This window comes from Vombatus ursinus, unplaced genomic scaffold, assembly GCF_900497805.2.
Source record: "Vombatus ursinus unplaced genomic scaffold, bare-nosed wombat genome assembly UNPS02014812.1, whole genome shotgun sequence".
NCBI lineage: Eukaryota > Metazoa > Chordata > Mammalia > Diprotodontia > Vombatidae > Vombatus > Vombatus ursinus.
Window position 1 is genome coordinate 66,318,937 of NW_020954590.1, and position 19,141 is coordinate 66,338,077.

Sequence of the window (19,141 nt, forward strand, 5' to 3'; positions counted from 1 at the left end):
AGTCCAGAAATAAACTGGCTTCATGTTTTGATGCCTAATTTAAAAACACAGACACACAAAATTATATTGAAAGGCCTAATATAAAATGGGGGTGGGAACTGGATTGAAGTCAACATTCTTTTTCTAACTTGTTATCTCGTGCACTGACAGAAACAAATAGGTGAAGGATCTATGATTTTATCAATGTAGGGACCTCCCTTTACCAATGCAGTTATCAACTAATCTTATCAAAGAAAGAAGGAAACAAGGAGTTATCATCTGCCTACTATGTGTCAGGCACTCTGCTAAGTAATTACTTTACAAATATTATCTCATTTGATCCTCACAACAATCCTGTGAATTAGGTATTATTTTTATCCCCATTTCTGCAGCTGAAGAACTAAGGCAGAGGTTAAGTGACTTGCCTGGAGGCACACAGCTATAAGTGTTCAAGCCTTAGAATTGAACTCAGGTCTTCCTGACTCTAGGCTCAGCACTCTATCTACTGCTTGATTTATATTGTTATTCAGCCCTGTCTGACTTTTTGTGACCTCATTTGGGGTTTTCTTAGCAAAGATCCTGGAATGGTTTGCCATTTCTTTCTCCAGCTCATTTTACAGATAAGGAAACTGAGGCAAACAGGGTGACGTGACTTGCTCAGGATCACAGAGCTAGTAAGTGTCTGAGGCCAGATTTGAACTCGGGAAGATGAGTCTTCCTGACTCCAGGTCCAGTACTCTATGCACTCTAGTGCCACCTAGCTGTCCAGTCACTAAATAGGAAGAAGGTATATAATTAAAGACTTCCTCTGTGCCGTCATGGATGATAACATGGGACTACTGCCCAGATAAATTGTTAAGAATTGACCGTTTTGCTATCTGCAGAGAGGTAATAAAACACCTCTCCAGACAAATATTATCAGTTTACCCAATTATAATAATTTGTCCTAAAAGATATGACTTCATTGGCAAATGGCATTTTTAGCATCATATATGTTACAGTTCCAAAATGTTAAGAACTACAGGATTATAAAAAAAAAAGAATTACAGGATTATAACATTATATCAGGGAAAAGTTTAAAAAAAATACATTCAATGGGATGTTTTTGGCAGGGGAAAAAAATTTCTGATTCATATCAATTATAGCAGACAAAAAGATCCCACTTTTTTCAGTGTGTAGAATAAAATTCTACATGCAACCTGTGATTTTTAAATTTATTCAGGGATTTAGGTAAAAATAAAACTGTTTGCAATGCTAGTAGTAAAAGGAATTTCCTAGAAACCAAAGCTAACAATTCTGTTGTGTTATCTCTGCTTATACCTGATAGAAGTAGGGAGTGAGACAGAGAGTAATGTGGATTCTGAATTTGGGCGGACCCAATTTGATGACCTAGTCCCATCACCCACTTCTGAAAAGGCTTTCCTTGCACAAATCCATGCTAGAAAACCTGGGTACCTTCACAGTGGAGCTGCTACTGGCACCATGCGCAGTGATATGTAAGTATCTCCCCTTTTATGTATGTGTTCCTCTAAACCTCAAAATAAAATAAAAGACTATGAGTAGCTGGAGAAAATGTAGGGTGTATGGAGGTAGAAGAGGTGTTCCTTCATTTTGGAAAAGATATGGCACCAATGGCCTGACCCTTATGGAGAAAAAGAACTGAGGAGCATTTAAATGCAGCAGAATTGGGAGGCAAGACCTACTAGAAGGCAGAGTCTGCTATCATTCTCTATAGAGAATTTCTAAGAAGGGCAACAAACAGAGAAAGTTCTGTAGATTCCCAAAGAAGAAGCTTAGCTGATTTGAAGAACCAAAGGAGAAAGGGACCAGATGCCTTCTTGAAGTCATTGGCACTCATCAAGATTGATGCATTAAAAAACCATCTGTGAAGGATCTGTCCTGGGGAACTCACAACATGAAATGCTTTCCACCAATACAGAGCTTGACCCATCTACGACAGAGTTGATAAATCTTTGGAAGTTGCTGGAAGTACAGAGTGTTTAAGTGACTTCCCTAGGGTCATACATCCCATCAGAGAGGAATTTGAACCCAGGGCAAGTCTTTTTGAATCAAAGCCTAGCCCTCTCTATCCACTGTCTATATCACCTCTGTAAAAGAACAATATTAACCTAAAATTATCATTGCCCTTTGTTTAAAATTCAAATGGTAGTAAACAGAATATAAAATAGAGGGTCAAAATATAGTTGTTATAGAAGTTTTTCTCCTTTGTAATTCATTATTTCATGTGTTTATTCTTTGGAATGAGTTAATCTGTGTTGTGAAACATTCGTTTTATTTTGCATAATGAAACATTGGTATATTACTAGTTACCTATGGTTTTCTCTAAGATTTTAGCCTAAGGTTTAAAATACCAAGTCTACTGGATGTCCTCAATCATGTGTTTCCCTGTATAATAGAAACTGTCCTTCAGGATCTTGAGCACAAGAAAATGTTATTTTAGAGGATGCTTTTTTTATTAGTTATTAGAAATGAATATAAAACCCCAAGGAACATAGAGATGGAAGTGAATAGAACTAAGGAAAAAATTACTGCTAAAAATAATAATGTTAGAAGTTTATAGAGCCATTAGCATGTTATTTCACTGGATCCTTACAACATAGTATGAATATTAAAGTTATCCCTTCCACATCACAACTTTTCCCCATCATTTTAATACATCACGGGGCAGCATAATGTATTAAATGGGAATTTGGGGGGAGTTTTGTAGGAGCTGCAAATGACACGCAAAGGCCAGCAGACAACACAGAAAAAAGCTTAGAAACTCAGAAATGCATAAAATATGTGTATGGTATTGTACAATATCACCATATTTTATCTTTTAATACCATCATAATTCAGACTTCTTCTCTGATATAAAGGGAGGGCCAAAAAATTTTACATAGATTTTCCAGATCGTGGGGTCACAGTGCCCCTCATCCCTGCAATGTGGAAGGGATGACTGTATTGTCTTCATTTTACAGATGCAAAAACTGATGCTCAAAAAGTTTAAGTGATTTCCTCAAATCACAAAGCTTAAGTTTCAGAGTTAAGATACGAAGTCAGGTTTCTTTTGACTCCAAACCAAATGCTCTTCTCATTAAACCATGCTGCCTCTCAAAACACATCTGCTATGAATTTTTTATCTGCGTTTTCCCTTAGTTCCAGACAATTTCTCTTTGTGCCCAAGATCCATTTGCTCCAATTAATTTTATTGTTGTATTCTCAGGGTTACAGAAGATGGGGACCCCTATGTGAGGACTGAGGATGAAAATTATGAAAATGACTCTGTCCGTCAATTGGAAAATGAGCTCAAGATGGAGGAATACCTTAAACAGAAACTGCAGGATGAAGCCTACCAGGTATACAAGTCAGATGTATGCTGTTCCTTAGACCTCCCTCTATTAGTCTGCATTTCAACTGTTTTCATAGCTGGGATCCTTTGATGAACTAAGAAAATTCATTCATTCCCACTTTCTTAGGGATTAGTATTTTCAGAGTATTTAGTATAAATCAGATTATTATATATATATAACTTATTTATATTATTATTATATTCTTTATTTATTTATTTTATATATTATATATATATATATACACACATATCAGCAGTCAGGTACTAAAGTACTAATAATGCTAATCATGCAAGTTGATTCTACACATTACTCAAAAATATTTTATTTGAAACTCTATCTAGAATGTCAGAAAAAGCCTTACTCGGGTTGGGAGAAACATGTTGCCTTTATTGTACCCAAACTGAACTTCAGCAGAAATTTCATTTCTCTCTCTGGGTCTTATAGCATTATGATGAGATTATTATGTCATCATATTTATTAGAAACAGATTTTTAGGAGAAATAAAAGATATGTTATTTCCTGAAATACTTTAAAACTGCTGCGGTTATCTAAATAATTATATTTGAATAGCTGTATTAGTTATCACATGAGGATAAGCAATAAAAGTAAGTTGAAACTATTTGTACCTCCTCTTATAAGGAAAATGGAGACAATCTACTCATGGATTCCTTTTAAAGACAGATGACAGGGCCAGCTAGGTGGGGAGGTGTATAGAGCACTGGTCCTAGAGTCAGGAGAACCTGAGTTCAAATCGATCTTAGACACTTACTAGCTGTATGACCCAGGGCAAGTCACCTAACCTTGATTTCCTCCAAAAAAAAAAAAAGAAAGAAAGAAAGAGAGTGAGACAGATAACAGAGTATAATATTCCACTGAGAAGTTCTGGGAAAATTCTAAGATCCAGTTATAAAAGTAGATAGATAGGGCAAGCCTTCAGAGATACTAGAAACATATTTGCCCTCTTAATGCCTCTTATAGATCATCAGGTGGGAAAGAGGGAAGAGGACAGCAAAGTTTCTAAAAATCTGATTTTACTGATTACTTGAAGGAACTAAGAACATTGAGCTTGGCAAAGAAAAGACTTGCTGGCATCTTGGGATCCCAGCTTTCTGGAGGGTTTTCATGTGGGAAAAAGATTATATGTATTCTGCTTAGCCCCAGAAGGAAAAATCAGAACTAATGGGTGGTAGAATCAGGGATTTGGGTTCACTATATGAAGAAACTAAGGAGCGGTATGGGCTAACGGATAGAGAACTGGCCTCAGAGTCAGGAAGAAGTAGGTTCAAGGTCCCACCTCTGGCACATACCGACTTCGTGACCCTAGGAGAGTCCTTTAACCTCTCAGTTACCCAAGAAAATATCTAAGTCTTTAAATTGCACAATGGTTACCAGTCGTCATTATTAGAGGGACCTGGCTCATCAGGAATTCTCTGTAGCAATGAAATCACAGGTGCAATTTTTTTTAAATAAAAAAAAAAAGACCAAATGACTAAAAAAATGACTGAAAATGAAAAAAAAAAAATCAGCTGTCCAGAACCAGAGTGGGCTGCCTCAGGAGAGAATGAATTAGAAGTCTACAACTTCAGTTTGAGTAACCACTTATCAGGAATGTTATTTGGGGGATTCATATTTTAGGAAAAGTTTCAACCCAGTGACCTTTAACCCTCTAAGATCCCTTCTAACCCTAAATCCCAATTCAGAGAGAATAATATGTAAATTTTTGACAATGATGTCTTTCCCTAATTCCTTAGCTGTCTTCCCATGTTTATTTCCCTTTCTGTTTTTTTCTTTTCTCAGGACAGGCATTTCATGCTTTTCAGTGAGGTTCAAGGCCTCTGGTGCATATAGTGTGTCTGTGCCTTTTTGTAGACCCCATCAGATTATACTACCTACCTACATTACCTCCTGAGTATGCAGGCTAGCTTTCTCTGCATTTTGGTGTCTGCTGTACTCTTTCCTTTCTTTCTTTCTTTTTTTTTTCTCTCTTTTTTTCCTTCTTCCTTCCTTCCTTTCTTTCTTTCAAAGTTCACCAGAGAAGAAAAAAATGACCTTTTATTTGACTCTCACATGACACGTTAAGTTAAAATTTGGAACATTCTCCCTGGAGGACTACAGGGCAAAAGGAAATACTTCCCTTCCCCCCAACCAAAGAAAAGAAAGCATGGCTTCTCAACCTCTATAATTCTTCTGGACAATGATTTGATAAAAGAAAATGCAATTAAAATCATCCTATTGTACTTTTACAAGAAGAGAATACCAAAATCATAGATCTTGGCCCCATCTTTGCTGTGATCTCTGTATCTTTTTACCTTAGGGCTTTAAGTCCTGACATTTCATTAGGCTTTATTAATTTGGTCTCAAAAGCACTTTAGGAAACATCTGCTTTCAAAGACAACTAACATGTTAACCCTGTTGTTTAAAAAACTGTGAATCAATATCTCTCTCTCTCTCTCTCTCTCTCTCCCTTTGCCCCCCTCCCCCCCTCTTTCTTTCTCTTTCTCTCTTTCTATAGATATAGATACTTGTCTATGGATCAATAGAGCAATAAATATATAAAATATATTTATATATGAATTTTCATATGTGAACATAAAACATTTATATGAATATTTATATATAAATATGTTATGTGTTTTATATAAACATTTATTTATAAATATACAAACATTTGTAAATATACGATCATATTTATTTATACATATTTATAAATACATAAAATGCTACAGACACCTGCATAAAGCTGCTAAAATCCAGATCAGTGAAGATTTTTTTTCCCTAGGCTGTTCACTGCATTCCACAGCAAGGAAGAGATATGTCACTTTGCTTGGAATCAAGCCATTAGAAAGTCACAGGGAATCTTGACTGATGATATCCCCACATGTTTCTCATTTGGCTCTATTTCATGTACACAGAGAATGTAGTAAAATTATCAATGCCTGGGTTCATGTTTTTCTAGGCTCCTCAGCTTGGCCTCCCTCTTGGAACTCAGTTATTTCTGGCTTTGGGTAACACCAGAACTGTGACTACAGGCATTCCACGAGTTAGGCGGAGGTCACCCTTCTGCTACAGAACATTGGATCTGATTTTTTTAAAACATATCAGGAATCATGCTGATGGGTAAAACTTATTGAGGAAATACTCAGAGTTTTACAGTCTTCTCTCTGAGATGAAGAAATCTCTTTTGAGCCATAAGCTGTTTTCACGTTGCTTTCTTCTCTATGACCAGATACCGCAATGGCGGCCAGAAATAAAATGTCAGAACCCCAGAAGAAATGTGTCTGGAAGAATTTAAGATGATTTTCTGTGAATGTACAGGTGTTTGATTATATGAATGCTCCAGCCACCCTTCCCTCTTCTCCTCCCCTTCCCCAGCCTCCCACTGCCACTCTTTTTGTGTGCTTGGCTCTCATCCAAATAATTCACCGGCTTGGCTGCCTCCCTGGCCTGGTGTGTCACCTCTCTTGTTTTATATCCTTTTTCACCCACAGGTCAGCTTGCAAGGTTGAGTGCATATCCTTCTATCACTTTCCTCTCAAGTAAGTATCCTCTTTATTTAGGAGAAAATATGGCTACTTACCGCTGAATTCTGATCACTTGGAACTCAGACTCACAATCACTTTGTGGTTTTTTTGTCTTTTTTAAAGTCTGCATGTGATGAGATACCTTCCTTCTGGCATCAAGCAATCGTAGCTGTTTATGGAGTATTTCATAGCAATTGTACGGTGTGCTGGCCGGCATCTCCAGAACCTGAATTTTTTTACTCTGATTCATTAGGATACTTGGCAGGATTCCTTCTATATGCTAACAGTGCTCCAAGGATCAGCTCTTGGCACTCACTCACCAGTCCATGTAGTAATATCTTCTTGCTCACTTCACCTTTCTCTAATGGAATCCAACCTTTATAAAACTATGGATTAGAGGGTTCTTAAGCTTTTTTGGTGTCATGGACCCCTTCTGGTCCGTGTCTGGTGGTGAAGCTTGTGGAACCCTTCTCAGAATCATGTTTTTAAATACATAAAATATATAATATTACAAAGGAAAGCAATCACATTGAAACGCAGTCATCAAAAACAAAAGCTCATGGTTGAGAAAGTTAGGTTGAGAAGCCATACTGTAGAGAGACAAAATAGAGAAGCACAGGTCTTCGTCAACTTTGTGATATAGTCAAAGAATTAAACATGCTTCCCTCTCTACTAGCTCTACTAGGCTGGGGAAGGCTGTGCAGGTGAAGCCCTTGGTTTGGCAGGTACTAGCTGGAGGCACCTAGGTGGCTCAGTGGATAGAATGCTTGTCCTGGAGTCAAGAAGACCTGAGTTCAACTGTGGCCTCAGATACTTACTAGCTGTGTGACCCCAGGCAAGTCATTTAACCTTTGTTTGCCTTAATCCACTGGAGAAGGAAATGGCAAATCACTCCCAAGAAAACCCCATGGACAGTGCTGACATGCTATGTAGTCCACAAGGTCACAAAGAGTCAGACACAGCTGAGCAGCAACAGCCTAGCAGGAAAAGCCTCATCTCCAGGGCCAAGGATGGACTGTATGTTTCCATTGTCATAGAACAAGCTTAATTTTAGAAATTCTTAGCAGAAGTTTTGCCCCAAAGTGATCATCCATTTTTTTCCATCACCACCACTGAGGGAAACCCCCCAACTAAGGCTCACAGTGGTTGTGTTCAGCATCATTGGAAGTCCTCTACACAACAAAGCAATCTGAAGCATTTTTTAAAAGTCTCATGAAGGATGTCGTGGCGCAGTACAAAGATCTCTTTATTTCAAGTCAGAGGACCTGGGTAAAAATGCAAACCAAAACCCTTAATGCTTGTGTGACTTTGGGCAAGTCACTTTTATCTCTGTGGACCTCAGTTCCCTTATAACAACTAGTATTTACATAATTTAGACTTTACAGCTTGCAGAAGGCTCTACACATGTTAACTCATTTGATCCTCACAACAGCCCAGTGAGGTAGGTGTTATTATTATTATTTCAAATTTACATATAAGGAAACTGAGACTGAGAGAGGTCAACTAATAATGATGATAATGATGATATTATCACTTTTATATTTCTTTAAGGTTTTTAAAGTGCTTTTAAAAAATCTCATTTCATCTTCATAACAACCCTGGTAGATAGGTACTATTATTATTATTATTATCACCCATTTTACAAATGAAGAAACTGAGGCTGAGAGCAGTTAATAACAATAGCATTTTTGTAGCACCTTAGGGTTTGCAAAGTGCTTTACGAATTTTATTTCATTTTATCGTCATACCAGTCCTGGGAGATAGGTGCTATTATTGTCCTTGTTTTGCAGATGAGGAAACTGAGGCAGATAGAGATTTAGTGACTTACCCAGGATCACACAGGTAGTAAATGTCTGAGGCCAGATATGAACTCGGGTCTTCCTGATTCCAAGTGCTTTATCCACTACATCACCTAGCTAGGAGGTTAAGTGACTTGCAAAGAGTTAACACAGCCAGGAAGTATCTGAGGCACATTTTGAACTCAGATCGTCCTGACTCTGATTCCTGTGCTCTATCCCCTGCACCAACTCATCTGTAAAATGAAGGGTTTGGATTCAGTGACTTCAGAGATCCCTTTTATCTTTAAATCTATGACCTATACTCCTATGTGAGCATACAGATACTCTGATAGAATTCCAAGTAAAACTATATTATATTAAAGAAATCAGAAGGATAAAAGTTTATAAAGAGAAATTCTTCAGCTTATCCATTTGACCTTGATCTTATACTTATCTTAGCCTTTCCTGGCTATTCCTAGACCCCGTAGTTGTCAAGGAAGAAGCAGAAGGAGCCTCCCTCCACAGCACCTGTCCCTGTCCTTTTTATGTGCCAGCCTCCCAGCATGCTCTTCATGTCATCCTAGCCCCAGGGGCTCAGAGTCAGCCCAGAGTCAGTCTATGTCTCTAGCTTATGTGTTCGATGCCATGAAACATGCAGCTGATTAGACACACCAAGGGTTACCCTGTACCTCTAGGGCCCTGCACGTCTCCACATCTGGCCACGCTAACTAACTCAACGTGCTGGAACCCTTCAGTGTCGACCGTCCAGTTTAGAACTGTTCCTCTTTGTTTGCCCAGCTGCATTGATTCAAGCCTCTTGTTCAGCTTTCAGCCAGCTCTGCCAGGGTGTCTACCTCCATTAAATTGGCAAGGCTAATCATTGCAGCCTCTGGTTGTAAAATGAAAAAAAAATCAAGATGTAGTTCTGAAAGCCATATAAATTAGCCAATAATATATTCCTCCTTAGATACTTCTGGCTCATTGTCCCAAGGCCCAAGGTTAGGATTATGAGCCTCAGAACCAGAGTAAAGCAGAGTTCCTAAGGTTGCGCTGTAAAATATACTTTATAAGAGAGAAGGGGTTTCTGGAGGGAGAGAATACTGCCTTGTTTTCCAGTCTCTTTCACCTTTCTAGGGTTTGAGACTCTTTACACTCGACAGCTAAGTGGTACAGTGCTTAGAGCACAGGACCTGGAATCAGGACGATGTCTTCCTGAGTTCAAATCCGGTCTCAGATACCTACTAGCTGTATGACCCTGGGCAAGTCACTTCTCCTTATTTGCCTCAGTTTCCTCATCTGTAAAATGAGCTAGAAGAGGAAACAGCAAACCTTGGGGTCACAAAGAGTCAGATATGACTGAAACGACAGAACAACACCATATTCCATAAATTCATTATCATCATAGGCAGAAAAGATCTGGAGTTGACTGAAAACATCTGTTAAAGATGTAGTGGGTCTAGTCCTGAAGGAGCAAGTATGATGTGGTTTGATCATGTTTGCTCTGTATTGTGTCATTTTTTGGCAGCCAAGGGCTGGGAGAAAAGGTCAGCCTACAAAATGCCACACAGGAGAAAGAAGGGAAAAAAAGATTTTTGACATGGCCATGGAAGAGCAGAGGCCTAAAGTCAACTGGATCTAAAAATGAAACTGCCAGCCCCAAAACTTGATTTTAAAATGCAATTTTTAAAAAAGCTTTTGATATAAACTTAGCAATAGAAAGTTTAACAACTGTGGTCTTAATGACTTTGTGTGTTCTCTGCATCCTGTATCCAGCCAATAACCATCCCCTCCTCCCCACAATATATGTATATGTGTGTATATATGTGTATGTGTATATGTGTGTGTGTGTATATATATATATATATACACATACACATATATATACATACACATTTGTGTATATATAAAGCATGAACTAGTATGTTTTTAATTCAGTCACTTAAGCACCTAAAAGTCAATTGTAGGAAAAGTGAAAGAAGGAACTGGTAGCTTTTCAACTTTCCGTGGAGATACCGATATAGTAAAAGTGTTAGGGCAGTTTTCTGTTATTAAAAGCTACACTAACACTTTTGGGATACCCTATAGACCTTTTCTATGTAGCAGAAATGGAAATTAATTCACAAAAGACCATGATCTTTTATAGAAAGGATCGTGATATTTACCTTTCAATTCCCATGTAAACATTGATTGTCAATTGAATCAAAATAGAATCCCAGGAGCTATGGTGGGCCATGCCAAATAGACAGACAGGCAGAATCAGATAGACAGAGAAACAAGGAAAGAAAAAGAGAACCCTTTTGCCAGAAGGGAGCTTCCAATCTAAGTATACACAGAAACACCTGAAGTATGTTTATGCGTCAACAAGCATGAAGTAACATGCTGTAGTAGGGAAAGAGTTGGTTTGTTTTCAAATTAAGGGGGAAAAAACAGATTCTATGGTGTATTTGAGTCAGCTCCAACCAGCTCTCACGAGCCAACTGTTAAATATATGAATGTATACACATATACACATACATGTATATATACACACAATATGTGTATATATACATGCAGACATCTATTTACATATATGCATACACATGCGTGTATGTGTATGCATATATATATATATATATGTATATATAATCACAGGGTCCTTAACAACAATTCTATGAGATGGGAAAGGCTAATAATTCTTGGGGATTTGTCCAAAGTCATTTGATAAGTGGTAGAGCTGGAATTAGAATGTATTGGGGGGAGGGTGGTATAAATGTTTAACAACCAGGTCTGCAAGAGGAAACCTATATGCAAGACACACTTTTAAATTTTATATGCATTATTAATATTTTATCTGTCACTTTATTAAGTCTAGACAATCAATAAAAATAAAAGCCTTGATTTGTAACATTTGCTGATTTTTGAGGTGTAAATGCGCACACTGAAAATTTAGCAATCAGCTCTTGAGAGTTAGTTTGAGCTGATTCAGACATTATGAATTTGTTTTTTGGTGGTGATGGTTTTGGTTTTTTTTTTTTGAAGACTAGCCAGCTTTTTACCTACTACATCATATTACCTCATGCTTGTTGATGTGTAAGCATACTTCAGTATCTAGTGTTCTTTTCACATAATGCTATATAATACAGTTATTGTGTTTATGACACATCTTCTAAGGCTGTAAGATTCTTGAGAACAGAGACTATATTTTATCTAAACTTAATCCCCCACCACTCACTCACACTTAGCACAGTGCTCTGTGCATAGTAGGTGCTTAATTTGTGTAATTGAATTTGTTAAATTATTTTATTTTTGTCCAGAGCTATGATTTCACAGGGTGGCAGTTCCTACAGTCCTGGCCAAATGACAGCTTATTCTAGGATACTGAAAGTTTAAATGACTTGTCTATTGTCATTTAGCTAATATTAGCCACCACATTGTACTGCTTCTTGAATTATTATGTTCAATATAGTTCTGTTATGTAATAGTCGATAAATATTTATTAAGCACCTACTATGTGCCAGGCATTGTGGTAAGCACGAGAGATAAAGGCAAAAGACAGTCCCTGCCTATAAGGAGCTTACATTTTATAGATGAAAGACAAGACATAAGAGAACACTGAAAGGAGGGGAGGAGAGGGCAATAACCACAGAGGGTATGATGAAGAAGTCCAGAGGAGTGTAGCTTAGTGAAAAATGAAGAGATTTTTGTTTTAATTTATCAATTGGGGAATGGTTTTTATTTTTATAAATTTGGCTCAGTTTCCTATATATTTGAGTAATAAGGCCTTTATCAGAGAAACTTCTGTAAAATTTTGTTATCCTAGTTTCCTGCTTTCTTTCTAATTTTGGCTGCATTGGTTTTGTTGGTACAAAACCTTTTTAATTTTATGTAATCAAAATAATCCATTTTTCTTCCTGTGATCCTTTTTATCTCTTGTTTGGTCATAAACTCTTCCTGTATCTGTGGACCTGACAGGCACATTTTTCCATGCTCCCCCAATTTACTTATGATGTCACCCTTTATATATAAATCATATACCCATTTTGACCTTACCTTGGTATATGGTATGAGATATTGGTCTGTGTATAGTTTCTGCCAAACTGCTTTCCAGTTTTTCCCAGTAATTTTTGTCAAATAGTGAGTTCTTGCCCTCAACACTTGGGTTTATCAAACACTAGATTACTATAGTCATTTACCACTGTGTACTTTGTATCTAATCTATTCCACTCATTGACCCTCCTATTTTTAAGCCAGTTCCAGATGGTTTTCATGATTACCACTTTGTAATATAGTTTGAATTCTGGTACTGCTAGGCCACCTTCCTTCACATTTTTTTATTTATTCCCTTAATAGTCTTGACCTTTCATTCTTCCAGACTAATTTTGTGATTATTTTTTATAGCTATGTAAAGTAATGCTTTGGTAGTTTGATTGATATGGCACTGAATAAGTAAATTAATTTAGTTAGAATCATCATTTTTATTATATTGGCTCAGCCTACCCATAAACGATTACTATTTCTCCAGTTATTTGGATCTGTCTTTATTTGTGTGAAATGATTTGTTATTGTGTTCATATGGTCCCTGGGTTTGTCTTGCAGGTAGACTGCCAAGTATTTTATATCATTTGCAGTTCTTTTAAATGGAATTTCTCTTTCTATCTCTTCCTGCTGGGTTTTGTTGGTAGTATGTAGATATGCTGATGATTTATGTGGGTTTATTTTATATCCTACAATTGTGCTAAAGTTGTTAATTGTTTCAACTAGTTTTTTAGTTGATTCCCTAGGGTTTTCTAAGTATTCTATTATATCATCTGCAAAGAGTGATAGTTTTGTTTTCTCATTGCCTATTCTAATTCTTCCAATTTCTTTTTTTTTCTTATTGCCATAGCTTGCATTTCTAATACAATATTGAATTATAGTGGTAATAACAGATAACCTTGATTTACTCCTGATCTTATTGGAAAAGCTTCTAGATTAACCCTATTACACATAAAGCTTGCTCTTCATTTTAGATGGATACTATTTATCATTTTAAGGAAGGCACCATTTATTCCTGTGCTTTCTAGTGGTTTTAGTAGCAATGGGTGTTGTATTTTGTCAAAAGTTTTTTCTACATCTATTAAAATAGTCATGTGATTTTTGATATTTTTGTTATTGATATGGTCAATTATGCTGATAGTTTTCCTAATATTGAACCAGTCCTGTATTCCTGGTATAAATCCCCCCTGGACATGTATGATCTTTGTGATATATTGTTGTAATCTCCTTGCTAGGGTTTTATTTAAAATGTTTGCATCAGTATTTGTTAGGAAAGTTGGCCTATGGTTTTCTTGCTCTGTGTTTGTTCTTCCTGGTTTAGGTATGAAAACTATATTTGGGTCATAAATGGAATTTGGTGGAACTTTTTCTTTACCTATTTCTTCAAAAAGTTTATATAGAATTAGAATCAATTGTTCCCTAAATGTTTAGTAGAATTCACTTGTACATCCATCTGGTCCTAGAGATTTTTTTCATATGGAGCTCGTTTATGACTTGTTCAATTTCTTTTTCTAAGATAGGATTATTTAAGCATTCTATTTCCTCTTCTGTGAACCTGGGCAATTTATATTTTTGTAAATATCCATATATTTCACATAGATTGTCGGTTTTACTGGCATATTTTGGGCAAAATAGCTCCTAATAATTCTTATATTTAATTTCCTCTTCATTGCTTTAATTTCATCTTCATTCAAGGCATTGACCCTTATCATTTTTTGATACTGGCAATTTGGTTTTTCTCCTTAAATGGAGGTTCTAGAAGCATCTCATCACCTTCCATTCAGAGGGAGGGGTCCCAAGGGCAGAGGGTCATGATGAAGTAATCTTGCTGGATGAAAAAATTCCTGGGACATAATGAAGTCTGGAGAAACAGAGGCCAGTGTGGGCAGAATGGGGGAGGGCAGGGTAGAATGGAAAATAAGGGAAAACAAAGAGAAGGGGTAAACAATGGCCTGGATATGGGTAAAATGTCCCCCAAGCTTCTGAGGGACACATGGCACAGAGAAACCACAAAACCTATCATTAGTTGTGGTAGCATCAAACACAAGGGAAATCCAGAGTCAGAAATGATATATGTCCTTGATTTAATATGTTTCCAGCTACACATTTGTTCTTTCCAAAATATAATTCTAGTTTAGGGAAAACAATACAACATAGCCTATGTCCACACACTTGAGCCATAAAAGAAAGCAGACCAAGCCCTAAAGAAATAAGTCAGCAGGCCTCAAAGAACTGCCTTTAATTCTCTTTCTTCTTTCTATTCCTTTTTTTTTTTTTAAGATTTTCAGTAGAAGTCATATTTGCTGTTACCATGGCCTGTTAACTCAATTGGTTTAAGTGCCTAGTTAATGAGACCCAGGTTTTCAATTTATGTCTGTAGTGTTTAGTTACAACTTCCACCACCGTCACAGTCTGCCATGTCCTAAAGTCACAAGAGGGACTAGGGCAAGAAAGTACAATTAGAAGAGTCACCATAACTGAGAAAACAAGTGAAAACTGAGCCTTAGTGATACAAGCCAAATCAACTTTCTAGGTGAAAGACAACATTAATGTTGCCTGTGTTCTAGCTTTTTTTTTTTTTTAAACATATTTTCCACTTTGCCTTTAGGGACTCATAAAGATAAAACTTCAATCACTAAGATTCTTAGGATTTTCTTTCAACATAGAAAGGGCTAGAAAATAGTCTATTGTCTTGCTATAAAGAAAAGGGGAATTAGTACCTGTAGGGTACTGATTTTTGCAGGGAAGAAGGAAAACATTAGTCCTAATTCAGGAAAAAAAAATGTTCCATAAAAAAAATTATACGTTATCTTTTCCTTAGGCAAGCTACAGTCAGACAGATGATGACAGTTATGTGAAAACAGATGACGATGAGAGCTACCTCCAGACCGAGGAGGAGGACAGCACCCTGGCAACCAACATGTAGGGCAGCTCCTGACGAGAAACCCCAGCCCCTGACATTGTCTGCCTGCTGAATGTAGCACTGCTAACCTTTGTTCTAAGAATCGTAGTTTGTAGGTGTGTGTTTTGAGACAAAAAAAAAAAAAAGACTTTTGTTTAAAGTTAACTTAATCAGCTGCATCTTCTGTCACATGGCTCATCCCTGATGACGAACCCAGGCTAAAACACAATGCTGCTGTTAACAGCAGTGGCAGTATTAACAAAACATTTTAAACCTTTGCACATGATGTTGAACCTGTTCAGTTTACAATGATGATATTAATACTGTTTATAGCTAGGAGTTTGATTTCTGAATACTTTGAGATTTTAGTAGAACAATTTACTATACACTGTACAATTTTTTTTCCACAAGCAATTGTAAAAAGCAACCTCTTGGAGTTATTCGTTAGCCGTAAAGGATTCTGTTCCTGGCTGCAGCGCCTGCTTGGAATCCAGAAGCCAAGAAGTCTGTAACTTGATTGCAAGTCTCTGTTGGGAAAAAAAAAGAAAAGAAAAAGATGACCTGTACCAAATGCAGCAGTATAGCCCTATTCTCTAGGCTAATGTATAACTTGAGGTTGTTTTCTTTCAAGATACGCTAATAAATCAGCCATAGAATTTAGTGTAAATATTTTTTTCCAAATAGATATCATATACAAAAAAGGCAACATTCGAATTATATAGAATCTAGTTTTTAAATCAGCACAGATCTTCTTAAAACTGTGAACTATGTTTTGAAATACTCGTTACTAAAGCTGTTTATAAACCACAGGTGCCATAAGATTCCCCAAACCGACTAAAGTCCCCTATGCTCTTCCATGCTCTCGTTTCATTGTTGTTTGGGCTTTCAGAAGCATGTCTTCAACACCTCTCCCTACTCAAGTCTCATCTGTTCCCTATCAGGTTGTTTGGAGGCCTTCAGCTTTAAAGGTACAGGCTTAAAATGTGCTTGTTAGTGATGCCTCTCCTTTTCTTTTTTTTCTGAATGATTGTTGTGGGGTTTTTTTCGGGGGGGGGGGTGTTGGCTTGTTTTTTGTTTTTTTCCTTAGTAGGCCACCAGGTATGCTCAACACAGGCTATGGCAGTGCAAAAGGAGACTGGCGCATTCAGCGTGCAACAGAAAGGGAATTTAGGATGCAGTGGGGATTGTGGGAAGGAGAAGGAAAGAAGCTGGGGTGGGCTCTTTGTGGCACTCCATTGGGTAGATGGAAGGGAGAAATGTTCTTTGGGTCTTTCAGAGTTATTATTATTTTTTAAATGAACATTTTGGATTTGTTGCCTTAAAAGTAGGAGGTATTCTGGTCATTTCCTTTCTTTCCTGGAACTTTAGAAAAGAAATGATGGAACGACATAAGTAAAATTTTGGGGGGGGGGAGAATCAATTTGGGGACATCCTAAGAATGCTGAAAAGATTTCTCAGTTCGTCACTTGCTCTTAGATTACTGAGACCCAGGTTCAGTAACTATGTGTTGCATCTTAGGCTCCCAAAGCCTTAGGCCCTGCCCACATATGGCCACAGGGAAAGGCTATCTAACATACAGCACATGTCTGGTCAGATATTTTTTCAGCTCAATTTCCAGAGGGCTAGAAGACATTCATCCCTGTGCAATTGGTCTGAAGTAGCCTGCCTCAGGGTTATCCTTATGTAATTAAAAAGAAATCAGAGGCCATGCTTGTCTGAAGTTCTTCATAGGGAACCCTGTGCTAGGGTGAGCATAGACCAAATATCACTGGCACCCCAGTCAGCATTGGAACAGTGCCTGGGTTTCTTCCTCATTGGGTGTGTTTTTTTCTTTTCCCCTCCACAAATCATTTATATGACCCTTAGAATGTCAGATCTTTGAGAGGAGGGATTATTTTATTCTTGGTCTTGATAGCCCCACAGCACAGTGCCTGGCACATAGTAGGCACTTAATAAATGCTTGCTGTTTGGGTGGCATCTGCCAGCCTCCCCTAAAGGCAGGCCATACCCAGTGACAGCATAGCCCTCCGTGCCCCCATCAGTCAGGAAGAGCAACCACTGGTGCCTCATGCTCAAGCCGAAATCACTCTCAGTTTTGAATTGCAGCCAAGAAGTTTCTGAACACAGAGTCCCACATGGCCAATCTTGCATCCCTAGGGACCTTCAGCAGCTAACTGAGCTGCCAAAACATGTCATCATTTTTTTTTCACATTGAAGAGCTAGTTTACAGTTTAAGGCATTATAGGAACATACCATGAGGCTCTCCCTTGGGCAGAGGAATTGGGGTACACCCACCCTTCATCGGGAAGATGCAATAGAATCAAGCCACTGCAATGCCTTCCTTGGGGGTCATTTTCAGTGATCTATTTCAGAATAGCCAGCCACCTGATGTTTCTCTCAGCTCCATATCAGTGCAGATCAGATCGAGACACCCAAATCCTACAGTTGAAAAGAGGTGGCCATTTTTGTTTTGTTTTGGTTTTTGGCTCTCCAGGTTTACATTTTAAGTATTTTCTTAATGCAAAGCCCAGCAGGTCTTCGTCTGTCCATTTGATACAATTATATCTTGTGGTTGGTTGTTTCTTGTTCGTTCAACAAAGAATTACACACTCATGGCCCATAGCAATGATAGCATTTTAGGGCACAGTGAATACACATGGCCAAACCCCCAAGACATGGCACTTGGGTCATGAGAGGGATAGGCTGATCAGGATCCAGAGTACTGTCGCAGTTGGTCAGGGTGGGGGTTGGAGGAAACTGGTGCAGATGGTCCAAAAGGATGTTCAAAGAGAAAGGTGAAGAGGGGTCTCTTGAATGATCTGCCACAAGGCGGTGGAGGTTCATCTGTATGTAGGCCTGTGAATGGAATTGCATTGAAGGAGTGTGGCCTTTGTTGTGATATGTATTTTCTTATATGCATGAGCCAAACTGTTGCATCTTAATTTAGCACAGGTGTCTGCCTTTATTTTGATCATCTTTATCCACCCGTTATGAGTTCTTGGCTGTTAACTGTAGATAGATCTTGTAAATAATGCAACCTCAGGTTGCTAGGATCACCTTGGTTCAATTCAGCGCAAGGAGCCACAAACAGCAACTCCACTGTGTCCTCAGCAGAAAAGGCATTTTTACTTTTGAACCAAAAAATAAATTATACATACACACACATATATATATATATGTGTGTATATATATATATATATATACATATATATAGATATATAAAGAGTTACATCTTGAGGCTACTAACTGTAAGACTTTTTAATTAAGACTACTGTAATTTGACGCCATTTGAAACAAAGGATACAGAGACACTAAAGATTTCACAATATTCATTGATATTGTAACAAAACTACTATTGTATGGACTTTTTTTGTATTGCTGTTAAGTATTGTTTTGTGTGTGTGTTGGAACCTACTGGGGACATGTTATATTTTGAAGTGATTAAACTATTTAATTGTGTGTCTATATTTTGGAATGGAATTATTTCTTCATTAAAAAAAGGTTTTTAAAAATACTACCTCATGTGGTCTTTTTCTTCATTTGCCTTGATGAATTTTCCCCCCCTAAAGTCACTACAAAGTTAGTCTAAACATA

General features: G+C 37.6%; 1 protein-coding gene across 1 annotated transcript in view; it reads left to right on the plus strand.

The window, feature by feature from the left end:
• The window catches only part of LOC114053898 (dystrobrevin alpha-like), a 339,518-nt gene extending 321,368 nt beyond the window's left edge, over nucleotides 1-18,150 (plus strand). Inside the window, 4 exon segments of the mRNA XM_027877016.1 lie at nucleotides 1,307-1,475; nucleotides 3,206-3,338; nucleotides 15,467-15,554; nucleotides 15,557-18,150. Coding sequence (XP_027732817.1) covers nucleotides 1,307-1,475; nucleotides 3,206-3,338; nucleotides 15,467-15,554; nucleotides 15,557-15,603 — 437 coding nt within the window. The 3' untranslated portion in view covers nucleotides 15,604-18,150.
• The last annotated feature ends 991 nt before the right edge of the window (nucleotides 18,151-19,141 follow it).